A 19204-nucleotide genomic window follows, 5' to 3' on the forward strand; every position below is an offset into this window, starting at 1 on the left:
ACAGTCCTCACCTGATAAAATGTTCCTGGTTTGATTCACCACTAAGTCTGGAGTATCATTAAAAGCTGCATAGCCCTAAGAATAGAAGTTGGAAAGATTAGAGCACGTTTCTCATTGTTAAATTGCTTGCAATTTTCTTCCTTTTATTCAAGGATCAAAAGTATACATATACGAAAATGTATGTGATAAAACTATGAAAAATACATTTTTATCACTACACATTAGAAAAGATGAAAGTAAAATAGGAACTCTAAGTATATTTCAGATTCAGTTTGCTCTTCAGAATATTCCTTCAAAAAAAGAAAAGCTAAATTTAAATATACATGAATCAGTCACAATGTCCTCAAACTTTGTTGCCTGTCAGACCAAGAATGCACATATGAAAATTCAGTAGGTGAAAGGAGTTACTGTGTACCAGCCAAACACCTCCCCTTTCCAAGTTTGTGCCTTCCAAATATGAAATGCATGTTACAAACAATGAAATCCAACTGCCTCTAAAGATGGGGTGATGCTTTCTTCAGTGAAAAGGCAAAAGAAAGGGTCTAAGCTATGGGAACAAAGCTGAGCAGCTTATCTGGACAGAAAGGAGATACTTGAATCCTTACTCCCTGCAAGCCTGATCACTTCAAAAGCATGCAGGGGTCTAAGGGCCTGCAGACATTTTGGTTCCAGAAAGTGTCCTCTATTCCTAGAAAATGTTTTCAGATTTCTAGATTTTTCAACTGCCCAAATTTAGTAATTTTTTTTTCTAGGTGAAAATTATTGTGTTTTGTGGAAAGTCTTGCAAAAATACTAATAGAAATTACACTTTGTCCATTGCACCAGATTTAATGTCAAATATGTACATTACGAATTTAGAAGAAGTATTTCAAGACAATAAAACTAATCAGGAGAGCATAGGGGTTTTTTATTTCTTTAGCTTGAACCAAAAAACAAAACATGCTATTGGATCCATGTTTCTGCCTTTTTGGTTTTTTTAGGAATGTTCTTTCAACCTGACAATTCACAGACATTTTTGACCTGTAGTATCCTGGAAATACAAAGCACTACATTCATATTTTCAAGTATTATATCTTGACCAAACAATGGAATAACGAGAGACATCCACCACAAAGCAGGACGAGGTGGGAACAAAAGAATTCTGCTTGAGAAACCAAGGGAAAACAAGTGATTCACAAGTATCCCAGCTTATTAATTAAGAGTTTACAAGTCTGTCAAGAAACATACCTTTTGAACGAGACTAGAAAGGTCTATTTTAAGGACATCATTGACCTTTGCAAGCTGTGAGCTCACTCCTGGCAACTAGGAAGGAAAAAACATGCCTGAGTCACATGAAGTAGCAGTCTTGCTAATTTAGTAAATATTTCACAGTTAAGAGAGAAGGTAAAGAAACTAGAATGATTTGTAGCAGAATCTTTCTAACACACTCCTGAAAACTCCGCTGAACAAAAGCAAAGCTTAACCTCAGCATTTTTGGGAGGGCAGGTTATTTCACTGCCCAGAGCAGCACTTTAACATAGTTGCTTGACACACATTTTATCCTCTTCTACAGAGAAGATGAAAACAGTGACTGGAATTACCCAGAAACACAGAATAAGGGAAGGTCACTTATCTGACAAGTGACAGCACACACCAAGCCACTAAGCTGCAGAAACGCTACTGGGCTTGCTCAAGGCAATCACGCTCTAAGAGTCTGAAAAACATTACTATAAAATCTTACCCCACTAAAATTGGCATTGATATTCAGTTGACTTAATGAATTCCTGATGATATTGCATGTTGAGGCGGCCTGAGCCGCATTGCACGCGGAGTCATTGAGGGTGTTGCTGAGATGTGTTTTAACATTCGTCAAGTTTGCATGAAGCCTCTCTGTTCCCTCCTGCAGAACCTCTACAGAGACACTCACATTTTCCAGTGCTTCCTTCGTTTCTCTGATGGCTGCAAGGATGGGAAATTTTTTAAAAAACACTTTAGTTAGAAAGCAGACTACAGATACAGATATGAAGAGAAAGTGCCCATGCATAAATGCTACAATATTCTTAACAATACTGATCTAAACAATCCTGCCTCCCTCCCAAAAAAACCCTCTAGCACAGAATATGTACTTTTTGCACATAAAAATACATCACTCATGCTTTCTTACAAAGAAATGAATGTGCTCAGGCTATTTTCATTAAGATTCCATCCACTTCCCAGATTACTCTTTTATACCTTTTCCCTACCTCTCCTTACTCACTGATTTCAGTAAAGAACTTTAACACTTGGTCATTAGAAATTGGAAGAAAGCCCATATCCACAAAACAGTATTTTGCTTATAATCTAAATCACAAATTATGCAGCTGCAAGATGAAAGGTAAGGAGATCATGTTGCATCAGCCAAGCATTAATAAGCATTCAGCACTGGCTTTAGATTTTATCCCAATCACACCAAATAAACAGAACAAAATGGAAAAAAAACCCCAAACACTGAATAGGTGTTTAGTATACAAAGAACCACACAGACACAACTAAAAAACAAGTTACAAAAGTAAAGTGCACTTCACACAACACAAGGTTTTACCGTATTTTTTACCTTTGATAGCCCTTTCCACTTTGACTTCAAGACAAATAAGAGAAATAAAGCAAAAAAGGAGAACGATGACAAGTGAATGAGAAAGAATTAATGGTTAAAAAAAAAAATAAAACAAAACCAAAGTGACTCAAGTTCTTGGGTGTCTTTCCCTTTTTTCTGTAAGCTCTACCTGATTCCTGAAAAAAACAAGCCTTAAATGGAAAAAATAATAAAGGAATATTTCCTCCAGAGGGAGAAAGAACTAAGTGTGAGCAAGGCTAAACTCAAAGATACAATGAAGAAATGCTGGATAGCACTTTCATAATAAGTTTGGCAGTGTACAGGACAAGGACATTGTAGTTCATTCCCTGACCTGTTGAAGACTAACCTGCAAATACCTATGGACAACTCTAAGAGGACAGTTTTCCTAGTCTCCCTTATATTCAACAGAAAGGGACAACAACCTGGAGCAGAGAAATTGGATTTCATCTCTCTTCAATGACTGCTGAAATTAAATATCAACAACAGCACATAAATCTTGATTTAGCCTTTAAATATATTTACAAACCCTAAAATATCTGAAATCCTCAGTTTAAAAGAAACATCAAGGATGAGCTGACTCATGGTACTGCATAAAGTTATCCCATGCTGTGCACTAGAAAGATAATGCCTGTTTTACCATGGCAACAAAAAAAAAGGACATCTTTACCTCCTGCCATTGTCAGAGCTGCATCAAGTGCAGGACGTACTTCTTTTCCCAGCTGTTCTTGAACTCTGGTTCCAAGCACAGGTCCAACATCTGTGGCATGGAGAAATAAAAAAACAAACATTACCGACTAGTTCAGCTTGAACTACCTCTTAGCATAGGTGCTGTCACACTCTTACATAACAAAGTATACTTATATTATTGAAATTTTTCTAAGGTCTGACAGTCAGAACTTAGTGACAGAAGGTAACACAGGGACACAGCTCTGTTTTAGCTAGCTATAGGCCTACAAATGAAAGCAGTAAATCAAAATACAGCGGAAAATATTCACCAGCACTTGACCATACAGGTAAAGACACATAACCTTTCAACAGACTCCACAGTATGTATTTCACTGCATTTTCTACTCTTTTCGAAACTGGATTTTTTCCACAATCTATGTTAGAGAAGCCCAACATCTGGACAGGAGTTTTGTGGCATATTCTTTCACTCAAGCTATGTTTTAATAGTGCAAGAGGAACTAAAAAATGTGTTCTTTTCCTTTCCCCTGTTCCTCATGTATTGAGCAATGTCAAGGTCAACCACAACCCAGACCTGCCACCCAGCTCTGCTGAAATCCCTTAAGCGTGTTAAGCACATGTCTCCAGTCCCTGCCCCCTCACAGAGAGCATCCAGCATGGATGCTCCCAGCACTGGCATCATCCTTCCCCATAGCCACCCCCACCTCCAAACACTCCAGTCTCACTGTCTACAAACAGAAAGGAAGCTTAGTTCAGCAAAATGACACAGAAACGCCAAGCAGAGTTTGGTGAAGCATTTTAATGTAACATATTCTTTAGGTAGTCACTGTGTCCTCTGCATTTTCAGATCACAGTAAACACATTTTTGAGTTTTTTTGCTTTTGATGAAATGGGAATAGTGCATGGTACACAAGTATCCATTTCTGTTAGTACCATCATGTCTGGCCTGAGATAAGAATTTCTGTCAAGCAGAAACACTTCTCAGCTTTTCCTTAGGGTGGGCAAATGAACTCATGTACAATTCTCTACTTCTGATTCCCTTAGAGTGACATCCTTCTGTACCCCGGTGTCACACACTTAATTCTGATATTTCTAGAAAATAAAAGCTATCTTAATTTACTGCTGATCACTCTCACCACAGATCCAGCTAGGGTCCCGTTAACTAACATCACAAATTGGCATTGAGAACTAATAAACATTTAATTTGAAATTTCAGTTTGGAGTGGCTGACAAGCTTCAAGGTAGTACTTGAAATGCAGATGTCAATCTTTTTTTATTATTATAATTCTTACAGATTTAAAGATTACATACATCTTTTTAGACCAGTGTTCCTGCAGGAATTAAGCAGGAAGACTACTTTACTGCTACTTTCACAAGCACACTTGATGTGCAGTACACCCTCATACAGCCAAGACATATTAACTTCAGTGCATGCCAAGTTGGCTGCATTGAAAACTACCTTTAAAATACATTTTAAACTAGACAGAAGCATAGATTATAGGCATGAGAAGTCAATTTATGGTAACTGGCATGATGCCACAGTTGCACAGTTTGATCCCAGCAACAATCCTTCAGCCTGAAATGCAGACCTGTATGCATTTACTAACATCTGCTAAAAATGCAACTTGAATTATCATCTGCACTGAATATGGTTGGCCCTTTCTATTGTGAGTTTTGTAAAGCAAAGCTTAAATTACAAAAATAGAAAATAAAAATCATCTTTCTGATTGTTTCTGTTGACTGAGAGCTTTAAAAGGTGATGCCTCATATTGTAACTGTGCTGAAGGGGAAAGCGCAGCAGTTCTACTTCAAGTTTTATCTCCTGCTCTTCAACTGCTTGTTCTGAAATGGCAAATACATTAAGCAGCTTTAGAAAGAAGATAAGCTGATACCTCAACTTCTAGCTGAGTAGAAAACAAAAGTGCAACAAGAAAAATAAACAGAGATCTCTCACTCATTGGAACCATCGTAACTGCCTGCAGATTTGTTCATTGATATTTGGCTTCAATTTAAAAACTGAGGAAAAATATTCCAAAAAAAGCTTTAAGTATGGTTACTGAACTATAAAACATATACTATAAAACTATAGCTTTATAGTATATTTATATAACTATAAAACTATAAACAATTTAATAAAAGACCTTTATTTTGGAAATACTACACATTACCAGCTCTGAGACTTTTTACGTGAAAACAATTTTAGATTTTGGTCTCATATACTACTGAGAACAGCACTTCTGTTTGAAAACCATGTTCTCATAAATAAAGTTTCACTTTGCATTATGAGCCAATTACATTATCTTACAGAAGCTTTTAAATACACGCTGCTAACCCCCCTTAAATCAAAGTACTTACTATTTAGGTCAGAGAGTGCTTTATCCTTAGCTGTGTTGTACTGGCTCACCAAATAGTCAATTTGCTGTAAAGAAAGATGATTAAAAAAAACATTAAAAGAATTGGAAAAAAGTGATGCTTTTGAATGTGTCAAACTGCTAGCTTGAAACAATCAAAATATTTGTGCCAGCTCCCTGGCTCTCTACTGTTTTCAGTTAACTAAGTATTTTATTTCCTTAGCAGAACTGCACATAATAAAAGACCAGTTTAATTGAGATATCTACTTAACTGGAACTTCTCTGTGGTAAATGATTCAGCTCAAAAGCAGAAGGAACTGTGACCTCATGAAGCCTTTGAGTCAGTTAGGCAAATAAGTTTTTTTGCATGTCTCCAATTTCGTGACTTGATTTTCTCGTGGCATTAGTTTCTCCTTCACGGAGAAACGTGAGGCACTGATGCAGTGGTAATTTTGAAGCAATTCACCAACCACACTGGCTTGTGTCTGGGCAGCCTCTCAGAGCTTCTTTTGCAGAAAGGAGACAGCTGCTCTGTCTTAATGTAAATAGTTTTCCTTACCTTCAAGAGGATTTGGTCTCAACTTGAGCTCTACCCAAAGACACCATAACATTATAAACCAGCAACTTAGTTATCCCCAGACACTGGGTTTGGACAAAAGGCTATCAAAGAACCATCCCAAGTGGAAAGCTTACACTAATTTTGAAAAGACATTAAACAGCCTTCATTCATTTCTGCATGTTTAAAATAATGCATTATGAATTCTACCCCAAGCGAGTTAGAGTGGTGTAAAGGTTAACATACTTGACAAATGGGTTTTCAGTTTTAAGCATGACTCAAATATGTACCAAAGCATACATGGCTTGTAGTCTCTGTGAAATAAAGAAAAAAAAAGACCAAAAAACCACCCTCAAAACAACCTATTGATGATACAGCAGTGGACATCATTAAATGACAAACTGTGAAGCAGACCCTCTTTTTGTAAAACAGGAAAAAATATTTGTTTCTTACTAAGAAGGCTGTAGGTATATTTTTGTTTATTTGTTTGCTTTGTTGACCTAGGCTAACCTAAGGGCTAAAATTTTGCAGGGCTACAGGTTTTGCATTGTCTCCAGCAATGTCACAGACAAAAGGGGATTCTCTATCACTAATAGTGTTATCACTCAATACTCACAGTCTGCAAATCTTCTGTGACATGAACTCTTAACACAGGACTCTTTCAAATCCTCTTACATGCTGTACATACCTCATACTGATGAGTCAAAGGCATCAATTTGGATTTCAGAGCTTTATAGTCAATTGGTAGGATTCTAGAACTTTTTCAAAAAGCTGAAGCACTTCTCATTTCCCCAAGAAATTCTTACAAATATGTGTGTCTACATGATACTCATGCACCTTGTCTGACAAAATGACTTAGAAGATACAGTTGATGACTGCATCAGCTCCAAGTCTAAAAAAATAGAAAGTAATAATCCTGTTTTGAAAACTAAAAAAAATGCTAAGTGAGACTTTGAGTAACCTCTGGCATAAGTGTTCCAAGTCCTGACACTTTTAAATTTAATAATTCAGCATTTCTATTAACTTTTTAGCCAGTGTTTATTTTTTTCTCTATTAAGGTAAGTTACTTCTTCATAACAGATTTTCTCCTCTGACATTTCCCACTGCCAGCACTCAGTGTGCTGTCAAAGGGACTCTGGTGGTTTCTGATATGATTGGATGAATCCTTCTGGGCCCAGTATGAGCTCCAGACTGACAAAAGGCACCCTGTTTCAAGAAGGGTTATTGGCATGACCTTCAATTCCTGCCATGTACCTCCACCACTGGTTTGTCAGAGCACCACATGCAAACAAATAGTTGTATAGGGAACATCTTCAGATAGGAAAACACTTTATGGTACCCCCCAGATGTCTCCTGTTCACATACAGCTCTGGCCAGCAAAAAAACCAACCAACCAAACAAACAAAAACCAAAACAGCCCAGAGTTACTGTGACTGGAATGCTACCACACTTGTGGATTCCATATAATTGTGTGAATTCCACCTATTTCTAATTTCATGGAAGTAAAACAGATTAATAAAACTAAATTCACATAATTAAAATTAATGAAAGCCAAGGCAATAGGGCTGTCAGACTTTTTTGTCCCCTACAAATTCACAAAGAATTGAAACCGTACATTCTTTACAAGCCTTTCTCACTAGCATTTCTTTTTTTCTTTCAATACAAAACAAGATATGCAGAGGACTGCTTATGGGATTCTAAGGCAAGTCTGAAAGGAAGGAATCCTTCCTGTTCAGTATGGTACAGTATGACTCTGGTCTAAAGAAAAAACAGTCAAAAATATTCCTGGGAAAAAAGCTACTGTGACTCAGTCCCAGAGCACATACAACTAAGTCCAAAATACAAGGAAACAGGAAAGAGCAACAGGGAATTGAAGTTTACATGTAATATATGTTTTTGTATGTATTCCTTTTAAAACCTTATTTTTCCAAATTATTTAACTTCTGCTAGTGATTTACACTAGTTCAATAGGAGGATAAGGGCCTACAATCATCATAGCAGCATACTCCCAGAGCACAGCTCAGAAGTTGTTCAAAGAATGCTGATTCATCAGGATAACTCCCAAATACTTACTACCATGTGAAAATATCTTCCCTTGCATCATTTATTCTATTTAGTGAGACTGACACACAAAGAATAAACAAAATACTGCAAGCGTGATTTAAACCAAATAGAAAGAAAAAATTACTTTCTGCAGAATTTCTTATTTACACATATTCCCTCCCACCCTCATTCCCCATAAAGAAAAAATTCTTTACCGCTGGAGTGTCGTTAAGGAATATTTTCAGATCTTTAAAATTACTGTTAACCAGCTTCTTTGCTCCTCGGACTTGGTTAGTTAAATGCTGGTTGGCAGCATATGCACAGAGCACTCCAACACTACAAAAAATATAGATAACAGATATTTCTTTGTTACTGTAAATGCATATTCTAACATTAAAGAGAACGAAAAAATTATAGCAAAAAAAGTCAACATTATCAAAAGAAAGATCTCCATAAATTTACACATTCTTTTTCTTGCTAGAGGTTCTCACATGCACCACCAGACAGAGTTGAGGAATGAGCTATAAGGGCCAATATTGTACTACTAATTCAAAAAAATAAATGAAAAGTGATGTTAACCCAAAGACTTCGGAAGTTATTTATGTACAAACTAATCCATTTGCATGGGTACTGTCAGAAAATGTGTATAGCCTAGGCAAATTGTATGAGACTCAGAAATGCTAGGCTCTTTTACAAGTATCATTAACCTTGACACAGCTATAAACAAATGCTCATAAGTTAACTGTGAAAAAGAATACATTTGATTTGATAACTTCAGCAGCAAGATTTATGCAAAATGGTACAATTTATTTACATAATTACATGGATTTTCCAAAAGCATATGGATAGTCCCTAATAATGCTAAAATATTATATAAGCATTTCCTGATACTGAAACGAAAGGTGGAAAGTGAGTTAGACTTCCAGTCAGCACTGCTGCTATTTTCTATTTGATCACTCCCTACTGTAAAATTCTAATTACAGCATGGCAGATCTGCACAAACAGTAAGTAAAAAGGCAATTAAAGGTCCCGTGAGAATCTTCAAAGCTCTATTAGCACACATGATCCTTAGTTTTTTGTTTAGCTTAGGTGTAAAATAGACTTAGACAGAAAGATGACTTTTGTTTTTTAACATCTCACATTCAGAACAGTTAACCTTTCAGACAAGTACCAGAAAGGTCAAGAGTAACCACTAGTGGTAACAGCCTCAGAATCAAGATGACTACAAACCCACTTGATGGGTTAACCATTAACTTTCCAGTAGACAGCAGAGATCCACTCACTCAGCACAGGCAGGATACATCCCCAAAGGGCAGACACTGTCTTGAGGCTGCACTCAGGTGCGTTACAGGCAATCCCTGTTTGGCATATTTGTTCAATCTCTCACTTTGTGGTGTAATAAAACGGCTCAATACTAGAAAGGCAGTACCCCGAAAAGCTGTTATGGACATCCAAACACAGGAGAAGGGAATCACTGACACAAATGGTACCATACTCTTTCCAGACTGTCAAACTTAATAAATTGGAGTGTCAAGGGGACCCAGATACTAGTATTTGTAAATAAGACTTCAAGAAAACCCTATACCAGGCTCCCTATGGGGAAAAAGATAGATGGAAAGTACAACTTTTGCTCCAAAGAATGTACATTCAAAAGAAGCCATAATACAGCCACATAAATGAAATGGTGGAGAGCAAATAGGTACCTAAAATGACTTGTGTATCCTGGCAAGATAGGAGCAAACACCCTCATTCATGATGCTCATCTCCTTCTTCAGTGAATCAAAACTAAGCCTTCATCTTTATTTTGCTTTTCTTATTTTAGCTTTCCCAAACAAATGTAAAGACTTGTTCTCCTGGTAAAACTGATCTCAACTATAAGAATTTCTGCTGCTCTGACAATACTCTCAAAAGAAAAATTCTAATTTCAGAGCATGCTACAGGTGCAGGTCTGTTAGGATCCCTTCATTAATATTTTTCTCAATATCCAAAAACATTCAGAACAGGATGACAGAGTTTTACATGAAGAGGTTGCTTCTCTACCCAAAATCTTATAGCCATGTCTTCAAAACTGGCTATTCATGAACCTCACTAAGGAACAAAGGGACATACACACTTATCTTCGTATTTACTTAACCTACAGCAAATGGCATAATTTTTCTACGATGACCAACACTCAATCAGCCATGATATCAGCTACCACCCAAGGAATGAGAATCCAAAATGCATAAACACCAAGGAACTCAGTAACTTAAAACTTACACCATCCTGTGATTCTATGACAAGCAGAAGTAAGCGGTTTAATTTTGGACATATACACTATTTTATTTAACTCTATCAAAAGCTTTTTTTTTTTCCTTGTTAATAAGAAAAAGTATCTCAAGCTATCAGGAAAAGCAAACATTTGTGCACCGCTCTGAGGCTCAGGGTTTATAACCACATCCTCATTCTTTAGACAACCAGCGTTTATGTGTCCTTTCAGTGCTATGCTCACAGAGCAGAAAGGTCAATTGGGAGCTCACAAAACAGTGCTTTGTAAGACTCGAGCATGATCATCTTTCTCTTTAGCTTCCTAAATGGGAGGAAACAAGATAGAGGAGATACTCCAAGGTGCTCAGAACAATTGCGAATGTAAACAAACACACAACAGGAGAGACGAAAAATCTATTTACTATGTAACTGAGCCGTGAGTCAACATTCAATAAGCAGCTGCAAAGAGAAGGTCATAAAGCAGGAATAAAAACGACATGCTTCTGTCATAAAGCAAGAATAAAAATGACATTGTTTTTCTGTAACAGATTAGAGAATTGTTTAAACAATTCTTCAGGAGTCCAATATTCCACATTCAAGTTTCCTGTCAGGTTTCACAGGCCAATTTAAATGTTATTAATCCAGTTGCAGAGGGAAACCCAAGCTTTTCCTTTAGTTGAACTTGCAAAAAATGTCAAGTCACAGAACAGAAAACCTAAGCAGATTTACATATTGGAAGAATGTCCCCTTTCTCACTACTAGCTAATGAACCTAAGAAAATAATGGGATAGAGATTTCTGTACCAACTTTTCAACCACTTCTTTCAGATAATATTAATTTCCAGGTTCTGAACAACACATCCTACCAATCTCACAAAGCCAAGGATGCTTGTGAAGCCTGCATGAGATACTTGCCAAGATGCCAAATACCATTCCGTTCCTCCAGACTTGGCCTTCCCTAGCCTCATACATAACATCCACAACTTCAAGAAAGAGGTTATAACACAAGCTCTCTTGGAACAACAGAAAACTGACAACATGTTTTTCTATTCAATAGCCAAGACAATTACCAGCAAGTCTGGTATTGCAAAACACGCATTCTTAAAAATCCAGTGTTCCTCCCTTTATAATATAGAGGAATTAAGGAAATTACATTTCTTTCCTAGAAAAAACACATTTGCCTAAGCTTGCAGATGCCTAGGAAATAAGAGGTAATAGCAGGTCTCTGTCCCTAAACTCTCAGTTCACCTTTGAAGAAAAGCACATAATTGTACTCATTATAAATTTGGAATATCAAATCTACTTAGTTGTGTATTTGATAGATTATTTCTACATCCTCTGCTCTTTAGCAATAGAATCCTACTATGTAGTGCAACATCCTGTATAAAAGCTGTGAATTACCAAAAACACTGCATGTATTTTTGACTCAATCTATAAAAAGAAGTATTTAAAACACAAAGTGCACGAACCAGAAAAAGACACACTAAAGGCCAATTTAGTTTAAGATAAACCACAGTGTATGTAACTTCTTTCTTATATCCCTCCTTGAGGAAAGCATACTTCTCACATTATGCTCCACCTGAAGAAAGCAGATCTACATAGAGCTGTTTTTAAAATTAAATCTGTCATACTTTTATTGCCTTTACACATCACTCCAATAAGCTTATTATTAAAACCTCATCCTAATTACCAGAGCGCTACATCAGTGGAAAAGTGAGAAGAAATGTTCGGCATGATTAAAATTTACTAGCTGAACTATTCTAAAATCTGCATTAACAGCATACATATGTCAGTGTGAACTTGCACCCTGACACACAGAAAAAACATCCCCATGTTGCTAGAATTTTCTAGAGTTGTTACCTACATACAGAATCTATTGCAGGCTCTGAATTCAGAGTCTTTCCCCTAATACTCTTTACCGTGCATTTAATCTGTCTCTTCCATCCAAGGAAAGACAGCTTGGAACCATTTTTTCATACTAAGGACTGAAAAAAATTAAAAAAATAAAAAAATAAGGAAAAAGAAAGAGGGAAGAAAGAAAAACAGGAAAAAACAGCTCAATGCTCCCTGCTCTCTTCAATGATCTTCTGAACTTTTGAGAGAATCTCAGAATGGCTGGCACTGCAAGAAAGATGCAGAAAGATGCAGAATATACACTCAGATGGTAATCCTGAAGAAGTCCCTCCAGCAGCTGTCTGTATGTACGTTCCATGGGAATGCCTTTAGGGCAAAGCTCCCCTGGCAGAGGTGTGGGTTCAGGGTACTCTGATGAATGCCAGCCCTGCTAAATGCATCTTCTGAAGCAGCACAGCTCTTAGTGAAGGAGTCCATGGCATTCCAGTCACCTGGTAGGGGTTTAGGAGACACCCCCCCCCAGTGCTGCATGAACTCAAAACTATACCCAAACAATGACAGGACCCACCCTAGTGATTTCAGAGCATACTTGATGTAAACCCTGTATTGGAGATCATTCAAGTTTTCATTCTTTTGGTTCTATCTCAAGTAGCTACAAGCATTTTACTCGCAAGGGACTACACTCTTTTGGTTAATGTCACAGCTTACATATTTAGCTTGGCACAGTACTCCAGAAGTGTGATTTTGGGAAGCCCTACAGGTAAATCTTCCACCTAAGCTGAAACTGCATAGAAACTTTGGGGAAAAGTAGATAACAAATCCAAAAGAACACTTAATTTGAGTACAGTACAAGACGTGTAGAAACAGTTTTAAGTAAATCTCAGGCCTTCTCCATTTTTTTCTGTTGGTGTAATGGCTACCAGTAAGACTGTCCTTTTGTGTTACAGCATTGTAGTAAGCAGCCTGACGTGGGTTCAAATAGATCCAGACATGGCATCTTCTCTTCTCTTATGAAAGAAGAACCAGGAAGGGCAGGAGAATCTCTCTTTGTACAGAGGTGTACCAGAGACCTGAGACCTCAGTCAGGCTGGGATCAGTAATATTAGCCTTGTAAAGTTCTATCTTGCCTTGCACAGCATTCACAGCATTAGAGACTTAGCCAGGCAGTCATATGAGATCATCTCTACTTGTGGAAACCTGTAGACAGATCTCAGGTCAACTCCTCCCTAGGGTAAGCATCTGATACTCCTGATGTCTCATACAAAAGGATAAAAAACCCGAGGAATTAAAGAGGCAATTTCACTAGTTCTGTAAAGCATATTACTAGGGATCGCTGATCTGCCAGTCATGACCTGGGAAGAAGCATTTACCAATGCTGGGGATGTTTAATCCCACAAGGATAGCTGGCAGCAAATGCACAAATTTAACAGACCACCAAGGGGGACGATCTCTTAATCTCTCTGCTGACAGGCAACATCCCTCAGCCATTATAACCAGAAAGTAGCATCCTGCAAGGAGGTGTAAAGACAGCTGGTGAGCTCTGTGAGCTACCTTCAGTTTTGGCATGCTGAGGTAATTTAATAATTTACTGTCTTCAAGGCACCTTGTACTTTTGTCCTGTCATCGTGGCAGGGATGCACCTATCACCCAAAACTTGATTTAGGTTTCTCATTTTAAGAATACTAAGGGTCATGTTTGTTAGTGATGTCTGGGAGAAAAGAGCATGTTCCCATATCTGATATCAGTATGACCTCTATTTGAGCATAGACAAGGTCTCAATTTGTCCCGACACACAGCAGCAGAAAAAAATAAACTCTAGATTACAATGAAGTGACAAAGTACATCCCACCTGACTGAACAGTCACATGGTACAGATCAAAAGACTTTTTTATTCTTTTAATATAATCACAAAATAAGCATAGTAGGTAGGTGAAAATATGAAGAGTTAGAGGAAAACAGAAAGCCTGAAAGCAAACAATTTATTTTGAAGGCAGGGAAAAGAAGAATCTTGACTGTAGTTCCTCATCACCCATTACACACCTAGCACAGGAGTGTGCTCCTAACACCAATTGTGCAAAAATGTCTCCAAACTCCAGGATTTACACTGAGTTCATGTATGGTTTAAACAACTCCGGACCCAAAAGAAAAAACATTATTTTGAACTAATAAGAATATCTGGAGGACAGCAAATACTGGAGGAAGCAATACACAATTGCTTTTCACACCAGTACAACACTATCAAGAAGAAAAAAGCAGTACATTGTACCTCAGGTTCTCTATGGGATGGTAACTGAACACAGGACACAGTCTCTCATAAGTTGAGTGCAACATTCTGCAATTGCCATTTTGAGATTGGCCAAAAATTTCACCTGCCAAATTAAAACAATTTTTTTTGGTTTCACACCTACATTCTGCTCAAGTAAGTATATAACGACCTGTAGATAGTAATGGTAGCAGCATTTTTATAATGCAGTTACAGTTTCTTTAATAAGCAATAATATTGTAGTCTAATAAAATAATTTCTGCACCTGTAGGCTAATACAGTATTATTTGTCGTACGACACTGCAAAATAAGTGCTATACCAAGCTTCATATTGTTCTGTTTATCACACTTGCCTTATTATTAAAGAAGCAACAAAAAGAAATGTTGCAAAACAGCTCCTCTGACAGTCAGCATTTTTCTTCTGTCTTTGATGCATTTCCCCACCACAGTTGTCACAGCAACGACACATACAGAAGCAAAGTCCCACAAGAGGCAGTAACAAAATAAATAGCAATCCCAAGGCTGCGGAGACTATAAAACCGATTTCATAGTAGATGGCCTGTAAGTCAGACAAAAATAGTGGTAATAGCATATATCACACAGCAACTGCAATCAATATAGAGCAAATAATTAGAAATCAAACTACGGACTAAACCATCTACTAAGTTACCAAGGTTACAGACTTGGTATATTTTGTCAATAATTGGCAACTTTTCTAACAGAAAGACAATAACATTGTAGATACTGATAGCCAATAATTATTTAGCTAGACTACTAGCTAGGCAAACTACAAGAGTGAGTACTAAGAGAGAGTAGGCTCACAAGAAATAAATGTGAATCAATGCAATTGAAACAGGTTAAAAATGAAAACATCTGATTTCCTGGACCACAAATCTACTGTTTCTCACATCTGTTTCCAAAAGGCTCCACAAATGTCAGGAAGGTTAACTAAAGCAACACTTCATGGAGGGGGAAGGGAGGCTTAGCTTTTTCTCCTTTTTATTCACTTATGAGTAGAAAGATTCTTATGAACTGCAAAGGGAAGTACTTCACTGGATGATCGATTACAATGGCAGAGGTTCCTCCAAACTGCTGAATTTAAAACTGCTTAGGGACAGGAAAACATGAAGGAGCAAATAGATTTTAAGATCTCTCAGGTAAAAACATTTATTCTGCTGCCAAACAGCAAAGCAGCAGCAACTAAAAGGATGCTTTGAAAAGCTGGAAGGAGTGAAAGGGAACAATGTAATTCCATGCACTAACCATCTTTTTACACTGCAAGAGACCCCAGACCAAGAAGCTGGGCCAGGCAGCCCTGGCACAGCCCTACACACAGCGCTTACAGGGGACAAGCTGTGAGCTCTCTGTGCTGTTTCCCTCTGCTCAAAACACAAGCCAGCCCATCCCAGAGAGGATCAGGCAGGTATCTGCACAAAGAGATCAACAGCACAGTGAGGCATGTCCCAGTGCTTTTTCCTCCCTGATAAATCTCTCTTCTCCTTTCCTTTCCCAATTTTAGGAGAACTAATTCTCACCCGAGTACTTTGAGTACTCTCCTGTTTTATACCAATACAAGGGCAACTTAGCAGAAAAGGAATGATATTGAGGGTGTGTAACTGTCCTACAAAGTAAGTTAAAATTTCTCACAATCTATCAATCATGCTCCAGTTCCAGCTTTGCTGATGCCTGTCTTCACAGTCCTTAATTATGAACTGAGTCAAATACAGCAACCATCACCATTACCAGAGTTGCAAATTTCTGACCTAATTACCAATTCTAGGATGAAAATTATTATTATTATTAACTCCTGGTTAAAACTTTTGCTTCCTTCTGAAGAATATGAACAAGATGTTTGGAAGAAGAATTTGGCTTAATTTTTCAAAAGAATTACTGTTTTCTATCTAGCTGAATACTTCAAAAATTGACAACAGAAGTTATTGTAAGATAGGTTAGATGGGAAAACAGTATTTAAAGTAACATTAAAAACGATTATGGATGTTCTAACAGAAGTAATGTATACAGACATGATTAGTTTCTTTTCAAAGTGTACATCTACCATAAGACATTACCTGAAGAGTCAGGACAACATTTTCTGGCTGTGGAAGTCAAAACAAATGGAGAATGTGTATAAAACACAGGCAGCATGCACAAAAAACAAATCCGGTGAATAATGAATAATTAGCCATGACCACAACAATTAACAACACAGAAACAATAATGAAAGTCACTAAAGTAAAATAATGCACAGAAGCACCATTAAATAATTATGGAAAAATATTCACAATAAAATACATAGCAGGTATTTTCTGGTTTCCCTGGTAAGTAAAAGGAATCTAGGATTTGTCCAACAAATACTTCCATTTTAAAACAATGACAGACCAGTTATTTCCACATTGAGCATCCAGTTCATACAGTTCCCAACACATCTCACAGAAGGCCAGAAACTGCATTACTTTGTTGTTTAGTGATTGCTTCATGAACTCCACCTGTCATAACTGATATGATATTCCTGATTTTTTCTTTTCAATTTTATTTTGGTAGCTCCACTAGCAGTTTTGGGATCTTAATCTTTGGGACTACATAAAAATTCATCCTCACTTTTAAGTAATCATGTAGAGGTTTAATTTAAAAAAAAAAAAAGGAAGGTTTTCAAGAAAATCTGAAGAAATCTCTTTTAACAGTTCTTAAATATCTTCTTATCTGTAATACCAGAAAAACACTGAAGACTAAATATTCACTGACAGGAATTCCAGAAGAACCCAACTTCCCCTTTGTTTCCATAGCGGAAATAGAAATTCTTGTATTTTCCCCTTCATGTCTGCATGACAAGTTCACAGCTCATAATGTTTTCCCTCTTTTTCAGAACTGGAACAGAAGTGGACAAGCTAAAGATGGCAAGACCCCTCAGCCCAAAGTCTGATGTGTGAAAATCATAGATGTTCGGGTTTTAGGATGTTTTTTCAGCATCATACACATCTTCATGAAATCTCTACTGTACAATATTACTTAAAATGTTCAAAATCATATTTTGATCATATCAACATATTTTCTCCCATACTAATGGGAGGAAAACAAATGCTTACCCTCCCTTATAGATCTGGTACCAAATATGATTTTGAACATTTCAAGCAAGGACTCTCCCAGCAGAAGTAAAGCAATGGCAGCAGCAGTGAGCTGGCTCCCCAGAGCAGGCACGGATCAGCTGCTGGGCTGTCCTGGCAGACTGCTGCCCCTGGCAGGGGATGGGGAGGTGCTGATGGTAAGAGTCCAACTGGGAACACTGGGACACACTGCACAGAAATGGGAAGGGCCTCCTGGGTCACTAACACTTTCTATAAATAGTTTAAAAAAAATTATACGGAGGAATGGCAGCAGAAATTTAATAGGATAAATATGAGCAGCAGATTTCCTGTTCTTGCTACTGAAGGGTTGTTCCCAATGCTTGGTGAGCATGGTTTCTTCTCACATGGAATTGCACATGATACATATTTCAGCCCCTTTGTTTCTGTGCTAGCACTATCTTCTGCCCAAGGAGCAGTGCTTTCTTCCAGGTGCTTCCTCTTCATATATATATTTTAAAAGGTAATCACGCCCCTTATCAACTCTTCTCCTAAGCAAAGCAAACTCTTCTAGTTTCCTCTGAAGACCCATAGGTTTTCCAGATTCCCCTAATGGACATTTTCTGAACTCATCCTATTCTAAGTTCATTGTCCCTGAATTTGAGTGATCAGAACCACAGGCAAACATTTTTAACTACTTATCCACACCCTTCAGCAATATTCACACTTCCCCATCTCCACTGGAAATTCTTCCAGGGGTACACCTACTGCCATGCGAGACACTTCACAGCTGACTCTCACTAATGCTTCTGTCTTCAGAATGCCATCCTACTTGTCCTGATATATTTTCTTTTTCCAACTTTATTTCAAAGTTTTGCACTTTATTCAGGTCAGAATTTGGATTGATAAATGGCCTGTATTTCAACAAGCACATCCCCTGTGCAGGACTAGAGCCATCATCAGTCTCAGGTTTCTCAAGACTTATGTACTAGTTCCTAAATACTAAACTTGTGCTCATGTACACCACTTATGGTCTAATGGTTTTGTCCCAACTCTCCCAGCCAAGCTCAAGCCCAAGCCTGCTTTCCTCCCTGGGTATACAGCCACAGTCTATGACACACCACTCTTTACAGCCCACCAAACAAGTATATGGGATCAGCAAGAGTCACCTGATGCATCATAACAACAATACCCACACACCAGGATGCCAGGCAGAGCTTATCAAGCTACTGGACAAATAGGCCTGTTGTCAGGAAGACATGGAAGCACAAGGCTTTCCCCTTTCAAATACCAAGGTCATTCAGGTCATCCTGGTTCACGGCAGTAGCTCAGTGCCTGTATGCCAAGGGCCATTCTCATCCTTCTGACAGGTACACCACACTGCAGGGACTATAAGCAAGCATCTCAGTGAAGTAACTTGTTATTGCCTGGCCATAGTTAAGATTCCTACTGCAGACAGCCCCTGATACTGTTTCAAAAGCAGAACACCATCCTTGAGAACAGCCTCAAAATCAGATGCACATTATATTCCATCTTCTTGCTACCAGACACCCTA

At 37.8% G+C, this 19204-nt stretch overlaps 1 protein-coding gene across 17 annotated transcripts in view; it reads right to left on the reverse strand.

Annotated features, from left to right (window-relative positions):
- The window catches only part of PROM1 (prominin 1), a 61519-nt gene that overhangs the window by 20184 nt on the left and 22131 nt on the right, over nt 1-19204 (reverse strand). For 7 of the 17 annotated variants that reach the window (XM_027642750.1, XM_027642751.1, XM_027642761.1 and 4 more), the window contains exons 4-12: nt 16660-16686; nt 14944-15149; nt 8443-8563; nt 5633-5696; nt 3261-3350; nt 2573-2596; nt 1721-1938; nt 1228-1302; nt 12-75 (exon numbers count right to left, since the gene is read on the reverse strand). In XM_027642750.1, the coding sequence (XP_027498551.1) occupies nt 12-75; nt 1228-1302; nt 1721-1938; nt 2573-2596; nt 3261-3350; nt 5633-5696; nt 8443-8563; nt 14944-15149; nt 16660-16686 (889 nt within the window). The remainder of the gene's footprint in view (nt 1-11; nt 76-1227; nt 1303-1720; nt 1939-2572; nt 2597-3260; nt 3351-5632; nt 5697-8442; nt 8564-14943; nt 15150-16659; nt 16687-19204) is intronic. The other 10 variants (XM_027642763.1, XM_027642758.1, XM_027642756.1 and 7 more) reach the window with 3 other exon arrangements.

The sequence above is a fragment of the Corapipo altera genome, unplaced genomic scaffold (genome assembly GCF_003945725.1).
Source record: "Corapipo altera isolate COAL_440 unplaced genomic scaffold, ASM394572v1 22, whole genome shotgun sequence".
Classification (NCBI taxonomy): Eukaryota; Metazoa; Chordata; class Aves; order Passeriformes; family Pipridae; genus Corapipo; species Corapipo altera.